The sequence below is a fragment of the Pseudorasbora parva genome, chromosome 3, assembly GCF_024679245.1.
Source record: "Pseudorasbora parva isolate DD20220531a chromosome 3, ASM2467924v1, whole genome shotgun sequence".
NCBI lineage: Eukaryota > Metazoa > Chordata > Actinopteri > Cypriniformes > Gobionidae > Pseudorasbora > Pseudorasbora parva.
In genome coordinates, this window is record NC_090174.1 from 37,014,214 (window position 1) to 37,036,148 (window position 21,935).

The 21,935-nt window shown below is 36.5% G+C and overlaps 2 protein-coding genes across 3 annotated transcripts in view; one reads left to right on the plus strand and one right to left on the minus strand.

Annotated features, from left to right (window-relative positions):
* Positions 1-26: 26 nt before the first annotated feature.
* On the plus strand, positions 27-17,852 carry ptpa (protein phosphatase 2 phosphatase activator). Of its 2 annotated transcripts, XM_067438687.1 has the most exons (10): positions 27-94; positions 1,381-1,490; positions 4,087-4,173; positions 4,288-4,413; positions 5,490-5,607; positions 9,945-10,044; positions 10,269-10,393; positions 10,877-10,977; positions 13,669-13,776; positions 17,029-17,852. In XM_067438687.1, the coding sequence occupies exons 1-10, from the start codon at positions 70-72 to the stop codon at positions 17,101-17,103; spliced, it is 975 nt and encodes a 324-aa protein (XP_067294788.1). In that variant the 5' UTR covers positions 27-69; the 3' UTR covers positions 17,104-17,852. The 2 variants fall into 2 exon arrangements, with proteins under 2 accessions (XP_067294788.1, XP_067294789.1); XM_067438688.1 differs by lacking the exon at positions 27-94 and having other exon boundaries at positions 1,378-1,490; positions 4,084-4,173.
* A 3,225-nt stretch (positions 17,853-21,077) lies between these two features.
* The window catches only part of ier5l (immediate early response 5-like), a 2,320-nt gene continuing 1,462 nt past the window's right edge, over positions 21,078-21,935 (minus strand). The window contains exon 1 of the mRNA XM_067440145.1: positions 21,078-21,935. This exon is cut by the window's right edge and continues 1,462 nt beyond it. The gene's annotated coding sequence lies outside the window, so the exon portion shown is untranslated.

Genomic DNA, 21,935 nt, shown 5'->3' on the forward strand with positions numbered 1-21,935 from the left:
TTTAAAAATATTTTACGCGAAACTGCGGGTGAGAGTTGAAGGGTCGTGTTTTCATGTTCAGCTGTAAACATGGCGGAGACTGAGCAGTCGTCAGGTAATTCACGTCAATCAAATTTGTATTTAATCACGGGTAATTCAGAAGCGAAAATACCAGTAATATCAAGGTCAGTATGTATGTTGTTATGCAGCACCCGAAGCGGTGAATGTTAAGTGCGTGTGTGCAAATGCTTAGTTGTGGTCTCGCCGCGCCTCATGTTATGAATCGATGGTAGTCTGACAGATCTGCGACGTGCACATTTATATGCGATTACGCAGTATATGGGACCATATGACCTGATATTTTTTATTTATTTGCAGTATTAATTAAGTAGACTGCTTAAATATATATTTGTTAAATATATATATTTATTTAAAAAAAATGGGCCTAGAGGTTGAAAACATTTAGTTTCAAAGTTGGCTAACCCATCTGTAAAAAGAGGAGCATCAGTAACTTACTTGTCGATTAAAAAAAAAAAAACGAGTGCAGGCAGCATGTTTTTTTCCGGATATAACAGTGTGTAATGTAGTGATGTAAAGTTTTGCTCCAAAAAGGCTTTTTTTTCTCTGGCCGTGGGAATAAATGTATTATATTTAGTTTTGTGGAAAGTTTGTTTTAAGTGGCTGCTGGTTATTAATTCTTCCCACTATTCTTTAAAATTAAACAGAAAGATATGTATGTAAATTAATAGTAAATTAAATACTTGGAAATTGGAACTTAAAATGAAAGTCAGTATGCCAAAAGGGTCAAACCACAGAACCTTGTGTTTTGACATTGTTATTAAACAATTATTTTGATACAGTATTTACACACATTAAAGTTTACTGTTCATTGCCACACATAGTCATGGAGTACACTTATCAACCCACAAGAAATACATATTTTCAATTGCCAATGTGTGATGAACAATTATATACTTAATGCATTACATTAGGGTTTTCATCTAGAATCCTTAGCTGTATGTGTGTGACTACCATTAACATTTTTGCAGAAAGGGCTCAATTCTTGGTGACAAAAACACAATTAAAACATGGATCAGAACCTGTGGATTGAGTTCATGTTTAGCTGGAATGCATTGTGTGACTTTGTCAATCTTAGCTATCAAGGGAAACGTTAATTCTTTTTTTCAGATTACCATACAAATACTGTGATTATAACCCTAGGGTTTGATGATGATGATGATGATGATGATGATGATGATTACTTATATTATGTACTTATAAAATATATTATTATATATTTAAATATAAAAGATATATTCTAAAATAGTTTAGAATGGCTAAAACCAAATTTCAATATACTATCATTTGACACTAAAAACATATTTTTTGTCTCTTGCACAGGCTCCTCCCAAGAGGATGACAAGCCTCCCAGTCCTGTCAGTTTCAACTTCATAGTGCCAAAGAAGGAGATCAGCATGGTGCCTGATATGGGAAAATGGAAAAGATCACAGGTATGTTGTAAAACCCACTATGAGAGTAGGTTATCTGCTACATTGAGAGTTGGGAGTATAGCTCGCTTAATCAGTCTCTTTCCACCACCGTATCCCTAGAGTTTAAAGATATTAAGGAAGCTCTGTTGTTGACACACTTGTTCTTGCCTTGCCTAGTTGCAGCAGCATCATTACGTTTTAGTTCTAAAACATAATAATTAGGGCCGGGACTCGATTAAAAAAATTAATCTAATTAATTAGAGGCTTTGTAATTAATTAATCGAAATTAATCGCATTTTAATCGCATATAAATATTTTACCTGAGAACAATGAGAAGTAATTTTTCACATGTATTTTTAGTATACCATTGAATAATGACTGAATACATAAGCTTAATCAACAAAATATTGTTTATTTATTTCAGTCCAGCAGACCAGTGCAATGTTTGCCATTAAGTGTAGCGAAAGCGTATTTGTGATATTTGAGGCTCGATGTGCTGCGGTGATACGCTAATTCCTTGTTGTATAGCAGGGGTGTCCAATCCTGCTCCTGGAGGGCCACTGTTCTGCTGAGTTTAGCTCTAACCCCAATTAAACACACCTGTACCAGCTCATTAAGGTCTTATTAGGCATACTAGAAACTTTAGCAGTGTATTGAGGCAAGCTGGAGCTAAACTCTGCAGGACGTCAGTGGCCCTCCAGGACCGACTTTGGATACCCCTGTTGTATAGCTTGCACACAACCATGCTCTTGTCGACGCTTCCATCATTTCGTTTTTTAAAACTAAATTTCCCATCCACGGGGCCAAGCAAAGCGGTCTCATCAGCTTCTTCGTTCATGTTCACTATGGTTTGTTGTTTTCATGGTTGTTGTCGTGACTCATGAGCGCTAGTTGGTGTTCCAGTATAATCGGTCCGTCAAAACTCATTCATTGAAAAACGTTCCGCGGGGCAAAAATAAGTGCGATTAATTTTTTTTTTTTTTTTTGCGTAATTAATTAACGCGTTAAAGTCCCGTAGTTAATTAATCTTAATTAACGCGTTAAAGTCCCGGCCCTAATAATAATCACTAGAACCTCTGTATATACTAGTCTAATCCCGTTAAAGGTACACCCAGTATTTTTCCACGTTAGAAATGTGCTATTTTAAAGGTTCCTAATTTAGTTTCAGAGGAGTTCAAACGGTTTACATACATCAAAGGTTTAAAAACACTTTCATTTATCCATAATATACATTGCACATCAACAAATTTTTCAATGATTCTCAGACGACTTGTCGAATGAATCAGTCTCTCTAACCCTCCATTCCGAGAGCCTACTCTGCTCTATATCAGATGGCACAGTCTGTTGTGATTGGTTTACCGCTTACAGCGCATGTTTTGGAAGCTAAACTTCCATTACCATCCAGCTCCGTCCAGAGCGCAGCAATTGTACAATCTGTAAAGACAGTAACGATGAAGTCTTACCATTATTTTACCATATCAGTCCAAGCGCGTGTCCGATGATGAAGCATTAGTTATTCAACCTCAACCTCCATCGCAAGGAGACTTGAGCAGGACGTTTCTCAGTGATACGCTACTCATTTTGAGGTACATTATGAGTTGTTGCAACTGTAATTCCTTACCATCAGCATTAACAAAAGTATGCCCATCAACAAACCCATGTGTGTGTATATATTTCTAATTTATTGCGGTGCACGTGCAGGAACTGTATTAACTGTATCAATTAAACTTGATACAGTTGATACATTAAAGTTTTCAAAAGAAATCTCAGTCCACCCTTTATCTTTACTCAAAGTAGTAAGAATGACAGACAATCTGCATTAACAGACACAGTTTTAGGCAATAGTGGCCCACAGCTGATTAGCAGAATAATTTAGTAAGACAGTAATGACGAGAGTTAGCCATAAACTTACACAATGTAAAACACAAAATTGTGTATTTTGAACATCTAGTAGAAAATGTATGCTTCCGTAATTATTCATACTTACAGATTGTGATTCTGAGCAAGCTGGTCAACATAAACAGGGATCTTTCAAGAGCAAACATTTGGCAAATCCCACGTTGAACTCCGAGACTTGAGAAGCAGAATAGTGACGTCAGTAATATGACGTGTTTGCTTTGAAGGCAGGTCGAGTTGTTCGCGGGCAGACAACGTGTGCATTATGCATATGCAAATGTCTTTTCTAGTGACGTATAAACTGTAACACGGTGGGATTCAAATTATAGATGACTTGTTTAGGTGGTTATGTGTAGTTTCTTCTTTTGGGAGACAATAATATTATTTATTGGGCACTTTCAACTTTAAACCTTGCAGAATGTTTACATTTACAAACAGCTATATTACACACTTAATAAAAGGGAATATTCAGAAAAAAACATAATAGGGACACTAAGTCACTGGTCTAGAAAGAGTTTTCTATTCTATTGTCAGTAGGTCACTGACTCATAGTGGCAGTCTTGTTGAAATCACAATCAAATGAATGACTTTAAGTTTGAGTTACTACTCTTACAAATACCATAGTAGTGTTTTTTAATACACAGGGTGATTTTCAAAATATAAAAGCACATCTAAACATATATTTACAATATTTGAGCAAATTTCTGTTTTGTGTAAGTAGGCATACGCGGACTACATGGGATTCATTCTGACCTTGAATGAGGGTGTGAAGGGAAAGAAGTTTACATGTGAATACCTGGTGTCTGAGGTGGGTCTCTATCCTGCTTCTCTCTATACTGCTGTATGTGCATCTGTGTGTAACCGATGAAGTAACCGGTATATGTTCATAGAAATGTGCTTGCTTGCATTTCTTTGATATTAGACAGTGGAGAAGTTGCTTGCGATGTTGGGAACATTAGATCGTTGGATTGATGAGACGCCACCAGTAGACCAGCCTTCTCGCTTCGGCAATAAAGCTTACCGCTCATGGTATGCCAAACTGGAGCAGGTAAGACTAAGCACTGGTGTGAAATCAAAAATATTTACCTTCAAATTGTTTTTACTTGCTTTGGAATTATAGTGCTTTCATAAAGTATCAACGCCTATTTGATTATTTCTTGTTTTCTTGTGTTTCTGTAAATTCAAAATGAACTTTTCAGGGCAGTATATGAATAAAATAATTTGTTAAAGGGATAGTTCACCTAAAATTAAAATTGTCATTAATTACTCACCTTCATATTGTTCCAAACCTGTAAGGCCTTCGTTCATCTTCAGAACACAAATAAAGAGGAAATGAGATCGCTCTCTGGCCTCTCAATAGACAGCAACATAGTTTATACTACATCGACAGCGTAAGAGTCTGACACAAACGAGAAAAAATTGTTCAGTAAAGTTTGAAGAATCAAAGTATTCCCTTTGGTTGAACCACTGTAGTCACATGCACTATTTTAACAATCTCTTTACTACCTTTCTGGGCCTTTAAAGTGTTCATAATGTTGCTGTCTATGGAGGAGTCAGAGCTCTCGGATCTTAAGGTCTTATATGTTTGGTATATGAGGGTGAACTAACCCTTTCAGGGAAATGTTTTTTCTTGGCATTGTTTAATTTGTTGCGTATGGAAGCCCGTTTCCGCCACTAAAAAGAGTATTTTTCTCATAATTGCGAGTTATAAAGTCAGAATTCTGAGATATAAACTCACAATTGTGTGATATAAACTCACAATTGCGAGTTTATGTCTCAGAATTCAGACTTTTTTCTCAGTCAGATTTCTTACTTTATATCACACAATTGCGAGTTTATGTCTCAGAATTCTGACTTCATATCACGCAATTGCAAGTTTTTTTCCACAATTGTGATAAAAAGTCAGAATTGTGACAGCATGGAATTGTGAGTTATCTCAGAATTGTGACTTTACAACTCGCAATTGTGAGAAAAAAAGTCAGAATTCTGTGATAAAAAGTCACAATTACTCTTTTTGATTTTTTTATTTAATGGCAGAAACGGACTTCCATAGTTGTGTGCGGGTTTTTTTTTTCAGGGCAGTTGTTTTGAGTTGAAATGATTGTAAATGTTTTGTGTGTGCAGGATGCAGAGCCACTGGTCATGTCCATTCTGCCATCAGACCGCCATGATGCTGCTCCAGAGATAGCCGTGTACCTGAAAGAGTCTGTGGGCAACTCCACAAGGATTGACTATGGCACAGGTCTGTGTTTGAATATAAGTGTTTATTGTAATTGCATTTCTTATATGTAGAGATGCACTGATCGATTGGCCAGTGTTCGGAATCGTCCGGTTTTCTGCATGATCAGCCCGGATCAGTGACCAGCCAGTCAGTCTCATGTCTTTTCGACTCCAAGCTAGTTTTTGTTGCCAGCGGCTAGACATGTGCCGATTTTCGATAATGCGATTTATCACGATAATGAATATGCACGATATTGTTATCGTGGGCACTTTAAAATATCGTAAATAATAATTTATTAACTATTTTTTTTATTTTTATAATGCATTCAAGAATACTTTGCCAATCAACCGTATAAATGCTCAACACCGCTGTATTCTGCCAAAGGGACACGCGCTCAGATATAAACAAGCCCAACGTGCATTTGCACATGACTGAGCCGGTGAAGGCTGCTGAAGTGCCGCTCAGTGACAGCAGAGGGCGCTGATGAACTGCAGAATGCGGCTGTTACCCCGGGAACCAGCAAACAAACAAAAAAACGCGTGTAGTTTTTAAAACTAGGGCTGGTCGATTCCGAAATTTTTGGAATCGATTCCGATTCCAATTCCTGTTTCCGGAATCGACGGAGTCGATTCCAAGAATCGATTCCCCAAATGTTGTTTTCGATTCCTTTTCGATTCTTCTTTTTTTAACAAAATCGATGGTGAACCTAGTTCCGGAGTGACCGCAGGATGCAAGGATGTAGAAAGTATCCTTCTCTGAAACTTTATTTGTAAAATGATGATACGTTTCCATAACTCTGATGAATTTTAAATGATGGATTCTCCTGAAATGGCCCATATAGCCCAGAAGTAAATACGATTTAGCCTAATAAATCAAAAGGATAGCACATTATTCATGGATGTGCATTTATTGCATGTTTAAAACTACATGACATGTCTAAAATGCATGTGCACAGTTAAGTTAAATGACTACATTCAAATAAGTGCTTGCACAGAATGTACGAGGTAAAATAACCACAATATTAAAGAAAAAAAATTATATAAGAGTGCGCAGTTTATTTGTCAATCAGATGCGCGAGCAAGTTGCGTTCATTACTATAGCAACATAGACTCGGTCATTAAGCTGTACTAGGCGCATTTTCTTTCTGTTATCAATGGATTAATGAAAATAAAAGAAAATAGAAAATTAAAATAAGACCCTCACATCTGCATCTGTAAGCAGCGCTCAAAACCTACCGTTGTGGATAACAGAACCATTTCACAATTTAAAATTATGGAGTTTTTGTGTGCAAAATGTAGCAAACTTGTCCACGATGCAGCATCACAGAAGGAAACAATGACAATAAACACTATTAAACTAAGTGAAGGAAAGGTATAGTAATAATCAGCGATATGCGTTCACATACGGCTCGATTTGAAAGTTTCATACCATAAAAATAAGTAGTTAGAATTACGTTCTAGTGACGCCATCACACAATGACGCAAAAAAAAAAAACGCTGAATTGCTTTATTTTTAACTCGTAATTTGAAACTAAGTGTTCAAAAGAACCTTTTGCAAAAAATAAATAGACTTCCAATCATTATTAGTAAGCGAGAGACAAGTGAATAAAGAGGAGTCGATTCCCCGAGATGGAATCGATTCCAAACGTTGGAATCGACTCTCGATTCCCAACGCCTAGGAATCGAGGAATCGATTCTTTTTGGAATCGATTCCCAGCCCTATTTAAAACATCCATTCGTTTTTGTAATCTCAATGTTGTTCATCAAGCACCAAATACTTAATAGGCTATTTATTTTTAAACTTAAACATTTTTATGTTTTAATCTGGACTACAACATGCCCTAATAATTAGAACGTTCTGTTATTGTTCAGTAAAACTTTGAGACATACAACTTCATTAGTTAATGAACATGTTAATTCATTATTACCAAACTGACAATGAAAAATACTTATAAAGAATGAATCATTCTATGTTAATTTCTTAGTTACTGTTTAATAACATTAAAATCAAAATCAAAATAACTTTGTTAATGGACCTAAGATAAAACTAACAATGATCAGTATTTCTTAACTAACATTACCAAAAACATTATACTTTCTGTACCAAATGTAGCTATTGCTCAATCTTAGTTAATGAATTAAATAATGAGACCTTATTGTAATTTGTAAGCCACCTGTTGTTCTTTATAGCCAAATTTTTTTGCAATTTAATCTGTTTGAAAATTGTACTTTTACAGCTCTGAAAAATATCAAGAGACCACATAACATTGATTTCTCAATGAGGGGTCTCTTAATTTTTTTTTCCAGAGCTGTATATATTTTTGGTGCATTGTATTATTGTATTTAAACATTCAGTTATTTTTGTTCTTACAAAAATAGTTCTTAAAGCTGTTATGCTATGGCAACACTTTTTTTGTGCAACTTATTTCAATATCGTGATAATATCGTATATCGTGATAAAACTTCATCAATTAATCGCAACATGAAAAATTGATATCGGCACATGCCTACCAGCGGCACAAGCAATAAAGGCAGAAGACACAGAAGCAATGCAGCCATAAAAACAGAATTTACTGTAATGACGTAAAATGTCACGTAATTTGTCAAATTTCGGATAAATAAATCAAAAATAGGTCAGTTAACTTACCACATTGTGATATGGACTAGTGTCTGTGAATATTAAACTGCAAGAAGACTACTTGAATGTGAATCCTACGTCCACAGACGCATGTTTTTTCCACATAAACACACTGAAGCACATATAACGCTCACGACATGCTCGTGAGAGTCACGAACATGAAGTGAATGAACATCTTACCGTTTAATTTGAGAAACTATTCTCATAATATACACAGAAAATCTTCATGGCAACAAGTTTGGTTTAATTTGTGATAAGAGATATATTACTATTGTATAGTACGATGTACTATTGTATTACTATTATACAGTGCATATAATAACAATGAAATAAGTATTAACTTATTTTGAAGGAAGAAGACTCACAAATTTTCTTCCATGTTTTAATTTTAACAGTAAACCTCTGTTGTGCACCACTCTGTTTGTCAATAAAATGATTTATTTAAATTGAATTAGATTTAAAATTAATTAAAGTTTTATGTCTTCATTTGGTTACCAGTAAGGCAGTAACACTGAAATACACAACATGGATTTCTTGTTATAAAAATCATAGTGCCCTATTATTGTCAACAAAATAATTTGTCTTTTTTAAATGTCATATCTCTCTTTATTCTATTGCATTTATTTGTAGTTTTGTTTGAAATTTGTTCTTATTTTATTACTTTCTTTTTACTTGAAAATAAAATGCCGCATTGCAGAAAAGTAGATTATTTTCATTTAAAAAAAAAAAATGTATGTACATTTATAACTCTATTGCCTTGTCTATTTCATAGACAAGTTTTAAGCTAGTCCCAGACTAGTGCATGTTTGAATTGTCTTCACTGAAAGCAACTTGCACTGATATATCTTAAAATATGTCCGTTCCATTGTTTTGTCTCAAGATGCACACCAGTAAGGTTTTTTTAAGGCACATTTTAAAAAAGCTACATAAATGTCTTAATTTAACGAAGACCTAATCCTGGCTTAATCAAACACCTGTCTGTGAAACCGGGCCTATACTACCGAAAACATGTTAATACAATAGGTGTTTAGGTGACGAAATTTGACATCTTTCTATATACTGACCTGTGGTAATCTTTCATCTTAATATATATGTAACTCTTTTTATAAAGGTTCTAAAAGGTTATAAACCTATCATAGGTTTTGCTATTGGAGGAAATGGAAGTGCATAAAAGCATATTTTTTATAGTTTCCATTGTAGAAATGTACCCACCTATGGCGACTTCATCTGAACATATGAAAATGTGAAAAGAGTCTGTTATGGATCAAGTATTCAAGTATATTTTTAATGTAGGTTTTCCCAATACCCACTAGAGGGTGCTGTTGAAACACAAAACAATTGGATGATGTTGAGAGCTTAACATGATTTAGATACTGATTTAAGTGATTATAAACCATAAATACACAAAACAGTTCTTGTTTCATTGAAAGTCTGGCATGATTCACTCTTGTGAGTGTTTTTGTGAGAATAATTAAAAGATCCGGCTTGGAAGAGTCATTCATTTGTTAATTTGAGTGTAGCCGAGCAGGGCCGCTGCAATGGAAATGGAATTGTCTTGCCATAATTGTGTGGTACAATGCCATTTTATCTCATCGCATTCAATTCAGACTGTAAGCTCACAAATTAGGCAAAATACAATGTCTTTTGCTATGGTGCTGTAAAAAGAGCAGCAGTAAATGCTGATTGCATTATTATAAGAAATAACATGCTTCTGTGTGCAGGTCACGAGGCTGCATTTGCTGCGTTCCTCTGCTGTTTGTGCAAGGTGGGAGCCCTGCGCATGGAGGACCAGCTGGCCATCGTATTTAAAGTTTTTGACAAGTTAGTAGTGCTTCCCTTTTTATTTTGAATATAACTTTTATTTTTCTTAGGTTAGATCTGCAACTACCAGCAACTTCACTAAACAAGTTTGCACATTACTGCACACTAAAGGCCAACCAAACAATTTTGGCAGTGCATTTTACAGTTGCGTTTTGTGGTTGATGGTGTAAAGGGGAGCTGTGCAGAACACATTTGCATCAAGCATTTTGATCTGATTGGTGTAGGTATCTGCGAGTGATGCGCAAACTGCAGAAGACATATAGGATGGAGCCGGCTGGGAGTCAGGGTGTGTGGGGCCTCGACGACTTTCAGTTTCTTCCCTTCATATGGGGGAGCTCACAGCTTATAGGTAACGGCTTCGCCTTCGCTGCCAGGTTTGGCTCTTATTCTGTAATGCTTAGCATTAATTCTGCCCTGGCCCGGGAGAGACTGGTTTGTTTAGTTTTTAACAAACCAAGCTCAACTATTTGTTAGACCGTTATATCCAGTATTATTTATATACTAGTACACTATTCTGTTAATGTTTTTGAGTTAACTTTTCTTTTTATATTATATATTTTTTCCTTTTAAATATTTATATTTGGATACATTTTTCAGTTTTTGTTTTAGTAATTGCAGTACTTCAACTTTAATTTAATTTTAGTTAGTCGAAAGGCAAAATTTTCATCTAATATTTGTATTTTATTTAATTTCAGATTTGTTTCAAATAACCAAAACTATTTTTTTTAAATTGGTTAAACCTTGATTAATTATTGCATGCAATGACAACCATGGAGACACCTTGTGGTCACACCAAGTAACTGTTCTGTGTGTATGTTCATCTATTGTGTAGACCACCCAACCCTGGAGCCCCGACACTTTTTGGAGGAGAAGGCTGTAAACGAGTACCACCAAGACTACATGTTTCTGGAGTGCATTAAATTCATCAATGAGGTGCGTGTCATCTGTCATCTGGCCATGTTTTCAGTGTGAGATGGCAAGACCACTTTTCATTTCATTTTCATGTTGTTGGGAGGAGGAAATTTTGTTCACACACAAACAAAAACTCATACGTTCCATTCATGCAAATGCTTACAATATATAGTTTAAAACTCTCAGGGAGGTTGTGTTTGGACTCCACTCACATGAGTCATTTCCTTCCTTCCCTGCACGTTGTTGTGAATCACTCCTAAGGCCCCTAGGGCCCACCCCCTCCTTTCTCTCTCTCTCTCTCTCTCTCTCTCTCTCTCTCTCTCTCTCTCTCTCTCTCTCTCTCTCTCTCTCTCTCAATTTCTCTGTTAGGGGCTAGTAGGTCTCTGGAAAGTCCGGCTTGACGAGAGCTGTGTGTGTGTGTTATGTGTGGAGTAAAGCCACACAGCACTGCCATTCATAAAGTGCTCTTTCCCAAGGGCAGCCCACCAGCTCCTCTCTCTCATAAACTCTCATGAATAGTCCTCATAGTACAGTGACTTGATGATGATAGTTTAATTACCACTTCTACAGAAGAGTTCATAATCTTTTGATGATAATCTCATCATTCTGTTATTGTGTTTGCTTAATTTACACACATAAACTACTGTTCAAACATTAGGGCTCAGTAATACTTTTCTATTAAATAAATGCTTTTATTTGACATGGATGCATTAAATTGATCAAAAATGACAGTATAGAGATGCATGTTACGAAAGATTTCAAATAAATGTTGTTCTTTTGAACTTTCTGATTAAACGGTTGAACTGACAACTGTTCATGTCATCAACTTTGCCATTACAGAAATAAATTACATTTGAATATATTGAGGTAGAATGTAATCATATATTACAATGTAACTTAGAGCTCCGCGATTGATCGTAAAAAAAAGATTGCGATCTTGATACAAAGACCCACACAACTTTATGTCTAAATTACAACGATTTGTCTATGTCTAATAAATCACACCGGGTTTACACCATTCATATGATGAGATTTGTAAGACATATAAGATTTGTGTTTAGGCTGCCGCTGTCCCAGAGAGAGCCGTTATCATGCATGATACAGCTTCACAAATAACCTTTTCAACCCACACACAGTATCGTTATTTCTCTGTTACAAATATCCAAATTATCACAGAAGTAGAGCAAATCCTTTTGAAAGTAACTTGCCGCTTCTAACTAAATTGTATCAATAACATCGTTACACCAGTAGGTGGCGACAAGTGACATAAAAAAGAATGTCATTGAATAATTAATGTCTAGATATTCGTTCAAAAATGCAGATTCATTCAGTAATGAAACAAGTGCAGTATTTATGATTGAGTCATTGAATCATTTATTCAAGAAGATTTTTTAAAATGATACATTCAAATTGATTAAACATTTTAACTACACTGCTTCAATTAACATTTTGTCAGAACTTCTAGTATATTACATGCTATTTTGTTTAGTTGTCTCTTGTCTCTTTCAAATCGTGATCTCTTATTTGAAACGGCAAAAAAAAACATAGTTCTCAGTTAATCTAGAATTGTTAAGCTCTAATGTAACCGTTTCTATTGCATTTTTGATCAAGTAAATGCAGCTTTGGTGAGCATAAAAGATAGCCTAGAAATCTAGTCGCACCGTAGCGGCAGCAAATCTAATCTGCCTGCGAGTGTCGTCTAGGAAATCTCAATACCCTTCTGAGCATTAAACACCAAACTCTGGTTGGGCCAATCACATCGTGTATAGAGTCGGTGGGTGGGGCTTAACAAAGTGACCGAGTTGCGCTTGCGTGCTTCTAGTAAACACAGAAACTGAAGAACGGCAGTCTTTCGAATCAGCTTTGACCGCGACTCTGGAAGACTTTGAGTTAAGCTTTTCTCAAAAAAAAGAACAAAGAACGGCACTGAAGTCATTCTTAAGAAGGGAAGATGTGTTCTGACTTTTGCCGACCGGATACGGCGAAATTTTAATCTTTCAACTAGCTCTGCTTGGTTGTAACGCTATCTTATTGCGTGCACGCCGTGCAGAGGGAGTTTGAAAGACAACCGTTTATCCCGCCCCTCAGATTGAGCCCTGCCAATGGTGAGTTTCCAGACCAAACATCTTGATGTGGGTCTGGCTTGTCAGGCTACATAAAAGGCTACATATCAGGCTACATTTTCCAAACATTTTTTTTTTTAATCTTGCAGACCCCAAAAATGCTACAACAGCAGTGTATGCTTCTTTAATATTTTTTTATGTTATTATATAAACTCTATTGTTTGTTTAATTGTGTTTCCACTGTTTAGCTAATATTAGTGCTAAAATCGGTTTGATAATTTTTCTAGTAACCCTTATATTGCTACAATTTATTTAAAGAACAACTTTAATAACTGTTGTTTTATTGGTATTTGATTGTTGTTGTTTTTTTCATTTGAAATATGCAATATATAACCTTTTTTCTTCTTTTTTTAATATTTTTGACACTTTTTACTGGTCTGTGATCAACAGACACAAGAACTTAACACAGTTAAGAGTGAAATATTTTATTCCAAGTGTTTCTATACACCTCATATCAACCATGTTTAAACATCTCTGAGATGTTTGTGCATTTCAAAATGCTCCATTACATTGCTGATTGTACATTGTATCTTTTTTACTTTATTCTAATATCATCTCATTAATCACTCTGTATATTTCCTGCCTTTAGATGAAAACGGGCCCTTTTGCCGAGCACTCAAATCAGCTTTGGAACATCAGCGCTGTTCCTTTATGGTCCAAAGTCAACCAAGGTCTCATACGAATGTATAAAGCGGAAGTAAGTATCATGCTATTGTAAACACTAATACATGTCAGCAGTTTTTTTAAGGTTGAAATATATTAAACTTGGTGTGATACTGACTCGTTATATGGAGTTTGGTACATTTGGTAGTTGAACTAAATATTTTTTTTAAAATTAAAACAGAAAAAAAATATGACAACATTATATTCAGAAAGCAGAATTGCAAGCTACCCACTCATACTGCATAGGATAAATGCATAAATGTGTCATTATAAATGTCCGGCCATAGATTGTTCTATGAAGTTTTAAGACCGGAGCTGAAAGAGTTAATGGGGCAAGCATTTGTGTTCGAGGGGAAGAACCGCGTGCCCCACCCCCTCCTCCAAAGCCCACATCCTGTGTTGTTGAGAAGACTCCGGTGCTCCCTCCTCCTCTCCCCACAGCACAGAGCGAAGCTGAGGGGCCAGTCTGTCTGCAAATTCCCCTCCTCCTTCCCTCTCTCTCTCTCTCTCTCTCATTCTGTCTGTCTTTCCCCACCCCCGTATATCACACTCTCTTCTCTCTTTGACTCCGTCAGCCTGTTCCGTCAGCTCAACTCATGACTCTTACTGATGTCTTTCAAGTTAAATACTAAGAGAGTATGAAATACAATTCATATGGAAGTTTTATATATGAAAGGTTTTCATTTTGTATCTGAACAACATTTCAATGGGCTTCTGTCTTAATTTCATTTTTGAAATACATAAGAGGCTTTTCTTTCTCGTTTCTTTTGACCTTATGCGTAGTTTGAAGATCCTGTACTCTTTGTAGTCAGTCCTAGACTTTTATGATCAAAACTCATAGTTTCAAGTGATAGTAAAGACTTGTAGGGCTGAGCTATTTATCTAAGATAAATAATAGTAATAATACATTTTATTTAAAGGCGCCTTTCAAAACACTCAACGACACTGTACAGTTGGTTTATAGTCAAAAACAAAACCGCAATACAACAAAACAACAGCTGTTAAACATTACATCATTCAAAATTTATCCGTGAATGCTAATTTAAGTTTAAAATGTGATTTAAAGGGGTGGTTGCATGCGATTTCACTTTTTTAACTTTAGTTAGTGTGTAATGTTGCTGCGTGATTGGGTGATATAGATAACATTGGCTGAAATTCATCGCTTATAAAGATAATGAATTTCAAACCTGAACCAAACATATTTTTATTCAAAGATTAACAGTGTGTTAGTCTTTAGTCTGCAACAAAAAACACTACATTAAAATCATAAACTCAAATGTTATTGTGAAAAGAAAAAACACAATGACTGTTGTAAGTAACAGTGCATGAATCAGACCTTTCTGTATAGCCTAACTAACACTAATAAGCTTAAACGAAAATAAAGAAATAATTGTTTAGTGAAATATTTTTTTACACACTGTCGCGAGCAATCAATTACTCCTTTACGCGTGCATCACATCACCGTCCTCCTCGCGCTGTACGCAGAAACTTGTGCTCTCTTTATCAAGGATTGAAACAAAATGGGGACAAAAAGGTTGTATTGTCTTTGTGCATATAGATTAATGAGATACATGTATAGAAACAATGAAACTATAAAATCAGCTATAGCCTACCTAGGTTGTGGAGGCTCAATGTTAGCACATGCCGCCTACAATTTTTTTGTAAGAACTTAAATGCTGCAGCCAATGAGCAGCCGGCAGGGGGTGGTTGCAGGATGCCTCAACCTCCGCAGACAGAATGTTTATCAGACAATAACTAGGGGACGTCTGATCACCCTACTGCTTGAGCATAAACATTACCTGCAAAGTTACAGTGCTGAAAGTTCAATACAAGTGGAGATATTGTCTTTTAAAGTTATGGCAGTTTATTGCCTACAAAAATGGCCAGTTTGGACTACAACAAGCTTCTTCCCAGGTTAGTGACATCATAAACCCTTGCTATTAACATAAACACTGCCCCAGATGAGACTACTGCATGTAATGGTAAGGGGAGTGGCGTTTCCAGACAACCTGCGCTTGGCACTTCAGCCAATAAAAATACATGAAACTACATTTGGCCATCTAACCAATCTAAGACCATTGCTTTTTCCGGAGGGATAGGCTTCATAGAGGCAGGAAGCAAATGAGCCGTTCAAAGGACAGTGGAGACAGCGCTGTGGAATAAAGGTAAAATATAAGAAAAATACGGCACTTAAAAAAAGAAGTATTAAGACTTAATACTGATTAAGACAGTATTAAGTATTAATGTTATACTGTGCACCATAAACACAACCAAGCCTAGAAAAAAAACACGGAACCACCTCTTTAAAAGTAGTCAGACAATCACTTTCTCATATAAATTGTGGAAAAGAATTCCAGAGAAGACAAGCAGCACACCTGAACGCCCTGGTGACTAAACGAACACAGAGTACAACACGGGAAATGTATATAACATAATTATAAATATACAACAAACTAAATCATTTAATAGAGAAATATCAGTGCAAACATAATCAGACCGACAGACGTAGATGTGGAAGTTCAGTTAAACATGCGATTTCATGCAGTAAGCACAACATTAAACTTACCACCTCCACACAAACATTTATTAGGTTACCGTTAAAGATAGAGCGAATGGTCATGGAAAGTGGCTATAGGCTAAGTCATGTTTGAAGTTGCACGTCACCCTTTTGCAGCCATTCTTCACCCTATTGAAACGTTCCCACAGTACTTTGGATTTGCCTGACATTACCGCATGGACAAGACGTGTTAACGATCTGTCACTGCGTGACTTCACCAATTCCTGTGGAGTTAAATTCTGATTAAAATCAAGTCGTTCAAGCCTCTTCTCGTCAACTAACCTTTAGTCGACTATTAGGGGGCTGCTCTAAAGACTTGTGATGTTTCAAAAGATTTAAAATAAATGCTGTTCTTAGTCTTTTCACAAAAATATTAAGCGGCACAACTGTTTTATCATTGATAATTCTTAAGCACAAAATCAGCATATTGGAATGATTACTGAAGGATCATGTGATAGAAGTGACAAAAGTTGTTTTAAATTGTAATTATATTTCACAATATACACAGTAATACTGTATTTTTTATTAAGTAAATGCAGCCTTGGTGAGCATAAGAGCAAAAATTCTTTCTGCCCCACTAGTGAGCAGTAGTGTGTGGAAATTGGCCTCTGCTTATTTTAATTCTGTTCGGACACCATGGATTTAAGCACTGTGAAAGCTCGTAAATCTGATATCTTGCTGCATAGTTGAATGATACTAGTTAACTCTTTCTCTGTCGCCCTCTCACAGTGTCTAGAAAAATTCCCCGTCATCCAGCATTTCAAGTTTGGCAGCCTACTCTCCATCCAGCCAGTTAAACCATGAGAGACAACAAAAAGAAACCGCACCATGTCAGAGAGTACAACGAAAACTCCGACTTCAGCGCTTCAGTTCCATGTTAACAAACCTCAGTATGCATTCTCTTTACCAGAGGTTCTTGGTCTTACTCCTGTAGATCTACTTTCCTGGAGAGTTAAGTCCCAAACCTGCTCTCATGCATCCTATCCTAAAATATTTAAGTGAACCTGAAGACCTTGATCATCTGTTTTAGGAGTATTTTGAGTTGAGTTGAACTAAACTCTGCAGGATGGTACATCTGCACAGCCCTGCTCTTTACAGTCTACTAGTTGTGCATATAAAATCCCACTTCTGATATTCCTTCTAGTGATGCAATTTGTCTTTATGATTTATATTTATCTGTTCCCTGCAAGCAAGAAGTTGAACTGCTACTAAGACACCTGCAGTGAGCACTCTCAACTCTATAGATTTTCATCTGGATTGGCATTTATATTTATTTATGTGTATATAAAGAACAGAGCTTGTCACAATGAACGGTTGACGGTTTGGTTTTGGTTTCATGAATTCCATTTCCTGTGTGCAAAGAACTGAAGCCAATGAACAATGTGTGTGTGTGTGTGTGTGTGTTGGGGGGGTGTTTGTGAGTTTATGGTGCATCAGTGTTTCAAAAGGAACTTCTTGAGTAGACTTGTTCAGCTATCAAAGATCTCTGAGATGTGTTTGCTGTGAGTTTTGATAAGTGTCATTTTTACCAATATAAGACATTAAGATGTCAACCACTTTAGTTTTACATTTATTGCTGTGCTTTTTTCTTTCTTAATCATTAAAGTAAAAATATGATAAGTCATAGTTTGTAAACAGCCACATGTAGCTGATACCATAGTCTTCCATTTGTCAAATTAAAAGCAATGAATGTGGCTCCACTAGTTCGGCATCATGCTAAATCAGTGAGGCGTTTTTGATTTCTCAACTTTATTCTGTGTAAATAAATGGTTGAAATTTGCTTCAGAAACAGAAAAGCAGGAGTATCATTTAAAGGACAGGGTACCGTCTGCATGTTAAAATGACTGATATATTAGTGCTAAGCTTTAGTTACTCAAATACAGCAACTCTCATGCTGGTGAAACATCCATGAACACTTTTTACATGGATGCAAATATCCTTTATCCTCCACGGAGTAAGTTTTTGTTGCTCTGCACATTATCACAAGCACACTTTAGATTGATGAACTTGGATGGAGAATGAAATCATTTTGAAATGAGAGGCACATAAAAAAAAAACTATATTTAGACCTGGGCTACTTTTTTTGTCTTTTCTTTTTTTAACAAACCAGGCTTTTTGTTTATCGTGTGTTAATATGGAACTAACCTTGACTGCCTTTCCTAAAAGCTTTGTAAGGCCTAAGTAGATCATGCAAACCACTGGCACCAATGTTCTCAAGATCTGCTTAGGATTACAATAATTTTAGGAAATGCAGCCCTATAGGTTACAAAATCATTCCTTTAGCTTGGATGCCAGCAGCTGGTTGCAACAAACACTTTTTTAGAAACTTTGTGACAGTTCATTTATGATCATAACTAGGGATTATCGTAGTTTAAGGGGGTTGTCGCAACCGGCCTCAATTTTTAAGTGTAGTCTCGATTTTACAAGACTAACAATTGTCTAAATCTTTACTGTCTTAAATTGGCCTTTTGAGTTACTAGTATTTAATAAACATTTATTCTTTTTTTTTTTAGATGCAGGAACTAGTGGGTTAATAATGGGGCATAACACTTGATGTTTATCTGCTTCCTAGCCAACACAACTAACTAACAACGCAAAAACTAACATTTTGACTTCTAATAGGGATGGGTTAACAATTTGTGAATTAAGTTTATTTTCCTCATAAACATATAAAATCGTAAGCAGTTTCAGCAGTGTCCTTTTATGTGAAATATACAAATCATTTAAAACTTATACAAAATTCAAATAAAAGGTTTCCTTACCTCATGTATAAAGGACAATGTATATGTAGAGTTTATGATTTTGGGGTAAATGGATATTATATATATGGATATGTTTATATTCTAATATAAATCTTGAAGTTGAATTAAATAATACGTGGACATGGTTTAATTCCAACTACCCTAGTGCATTTATATTGCATACAATGAGGTGATTTAATTATGAAGTACGCCTAATTGGGTGCAAATAAGATTCTTTATGTTGATTTATTTATCATCTACACGTAGACCAAAGCGCAGGACAGGCCAATTCACATTGTTGTTTTTTCCTTCTTTAGTTGAGTCATTTTTGGTGGTTGGCAAATTCAGCATCTGCACAGTCACTGTTTGTCCAGCCGCCCCACTGTGAAACTCCGCACAGCTGGCTGAGTAATTGACACCCGTCCGCCTCCCCCGTTTCAATTCAGTTGTATTCAGGCGCAGGCTCCACTGCTGAGTTCAACAGGCGCATTTGAGATAAGATAAGATTAAAGTCGTGCCTTTTGTCTGCATTAACATTTAATGTTACTACTAAGTCCGTTTCACAAGGACTCATTTTGGAGAGTGTAAACAGACACGTATTTTGTACATATATCACGCCCACCGGCTAATGAAACACGTGCTATCTATGTTGAATATTCTGTGTGCGTGTATAATTGACAGTGCATGGATCCTTCCGTCATGCAAAATGAGAAAATCTGCATTTGTTTGGCGCGCCGCGCGCGCTCTCCATTGTAGCGTTTCCCGCGTTTGCCACGCGGAGGAGCTCGCCACACACCACAGACTCTGTAGGCTACATCGCCTGTCAAAAATTAAGCGAATATATACAAACGGTCTTTTTATAAAAATGGATTTGGTAAAGTTAGCATAGACACTTTTCCTTAATATGAGCCTATTCAGAACAAAACACACAAACGGGTTCCAAATAGAACTTTTGCGCTCATTAAGACGACGTCAATTTAACCTTGTTGAATCATTCATTTATTTTAAAGACGTGTGCGTCGCACTAAAAACCAAGCTGCAACGTATTTTACCCGCTTTAAACTCCATGTCGTAACGAAGTACAAACATACCGCGCGACCGATTTCCCTGCGTTTAAGCGACATTTAAATATGCGCGAAACAGCCATATTCGTCGAAAACAGCCAAGACAACGACCTGATAATAGCCTATGCATGTTGGACGTTGATGTGTCGGGCGTACTGCGGTGCGGTATCTCAGATTGAGAGGAGTCGAGAGGTTTCGGCTAGAGATGAGAGAGAGAGAGAGCGAGAGAGAGAGAAGGGGGGGGGGGGGGGGGGATGGGGGGTTGCAGAGAGCAGCGGATTCCAGGTCAGCCCGAGGTGCCGCTACATAGGCGCTCTAATACCTTCATTCATTGATTTTGAAGAACACCACCATGTGGCATACAGCAGAGATAACACAGTCTGCAAGTTTAGCGAGAGTTTCTGGCTAAAAAGTGCGCGCGCCTTGAACACAGTGCCCGCCAGCGAGACGTGACGCGCGCGTCAGGCAAAAGTTTCCTTTTAGGGTTAATGGTCTTTACTGCGAAACCCTAATATTGAATGTAGGCTTTACTATATTTCATGCTTTGTTTTATTCTATAGATGGTGTGTAGGCTATACTTTCCCTAATTATTAGTTGTTTTATTCATGGCCTTCAGGTGAGAAGTTTAATATCCAACAGCTAATAATTGGACTATATCTAAATTATATTCTAGGTGATACAAAACAGTAAACAATGCTGAGAATATTAATTTAGTGTCTAAAATCATACAATCACGACTGTGGCCAGTTTGGAGAGCCATTGAGAGAATATGTGCCTTTTAGTTATTGATTATATGGAAAATGTGGCATACATATAGGCTAATGTCCAAGAGATTGCTTTGGGTATGGTTTAAGATGTGTTAGGGATTTCTGTAGTGCTTTGAGTCAAGCTCACCATCACCAGATGGGCCTACATTTAGTGTAGCTGTGACACTCTTGGTTCATCAAAATATGCAAAAAAAGAGGCAAGGCAAAGTAAGATTCATTTTTTATTAAGGTTATAAATTTTAAACAAATACTTTCTAAAACAGTTTTACCCGGTGATATACAATTTAATATGCACAAAAATACAAGAATACCAACAAAATATGGAGAATACGTCTGAAAACGTCTTTAATTCAGTACACATAGTGCTTATATAATGTGAGGACGTATGGCTAATTTATGAGATTGCCTTTTTAGAACAAAAGGTCTAAGTTTGTAGAAAATAAAATCAAACCCACAAAACCAAGCAAATGCTGGCATCATGAATTACTGTGAAGGCTTTAACTTTTTCTGAGAGCAAGGAGGAGGGAAATGGTTAATGCTGGAGACTGGATAGTCAACAAAAATACCTGGCAGGATTAAATCACGGCGTGCATTATGGGAGTTGTAGTGTTAATTAATGGCCCACATTTTCAGTGTTGATGAGGTGACTGGCATAGGCGAACTACAAACACACTCAGAGGAACTGGAGCTGTAGGTCAGTGCAGTCAACAAAACGCACCAGTCCTCGCCACTTTCAACAGCACAATTCATAATACAGAAAACAACAAACTCAGACAGGGAGGGGGTTCAAAATATTGCACCTTCATTAGCCTACTTGATTGCCTTGTATGATGTTACAGAATGTAGTCTGTGTAAGCCAGTCCTCTTCCTGTAGCTCTACGTTAACAACAACACGAGCTCAGATATACTATTGTTGTAGTAAGTAGCCTGTTCTACTGGTAAACTGGTAGTCCTTAGACATTAAAATGTTAGAAAATAGCCTATGACACGACTGCTTAAAGTGTTTTGTGTGAGAAATAAGCGTGCAGTGGGTAGGCTTCTCCGTTTGCAGCCTGCTTTCCCCA

Bases quoted from the DNA above. Each gene is read 5' to 3' on its own strand.
- ptpa (XM_067438687.1), top strand. From the start codon at position 70: ATGGCGGAGACTGAGCAGTCGTCAG. The intron at 10,394-10,876 runs GTAACGGCTTCG...TCTATTGTGTAG, and splicing joins GGGGAGCTCACAGCTTATAG to ACCACCCAACCCTGGAGCCC. The intron at 13,777-17,028 runs GTAAGTATCATG...GCCCTCTCACAG, and splicing joins TACGAATGTATAAAGCGGAA to TGTCTAGAAAAATTCCCCGT.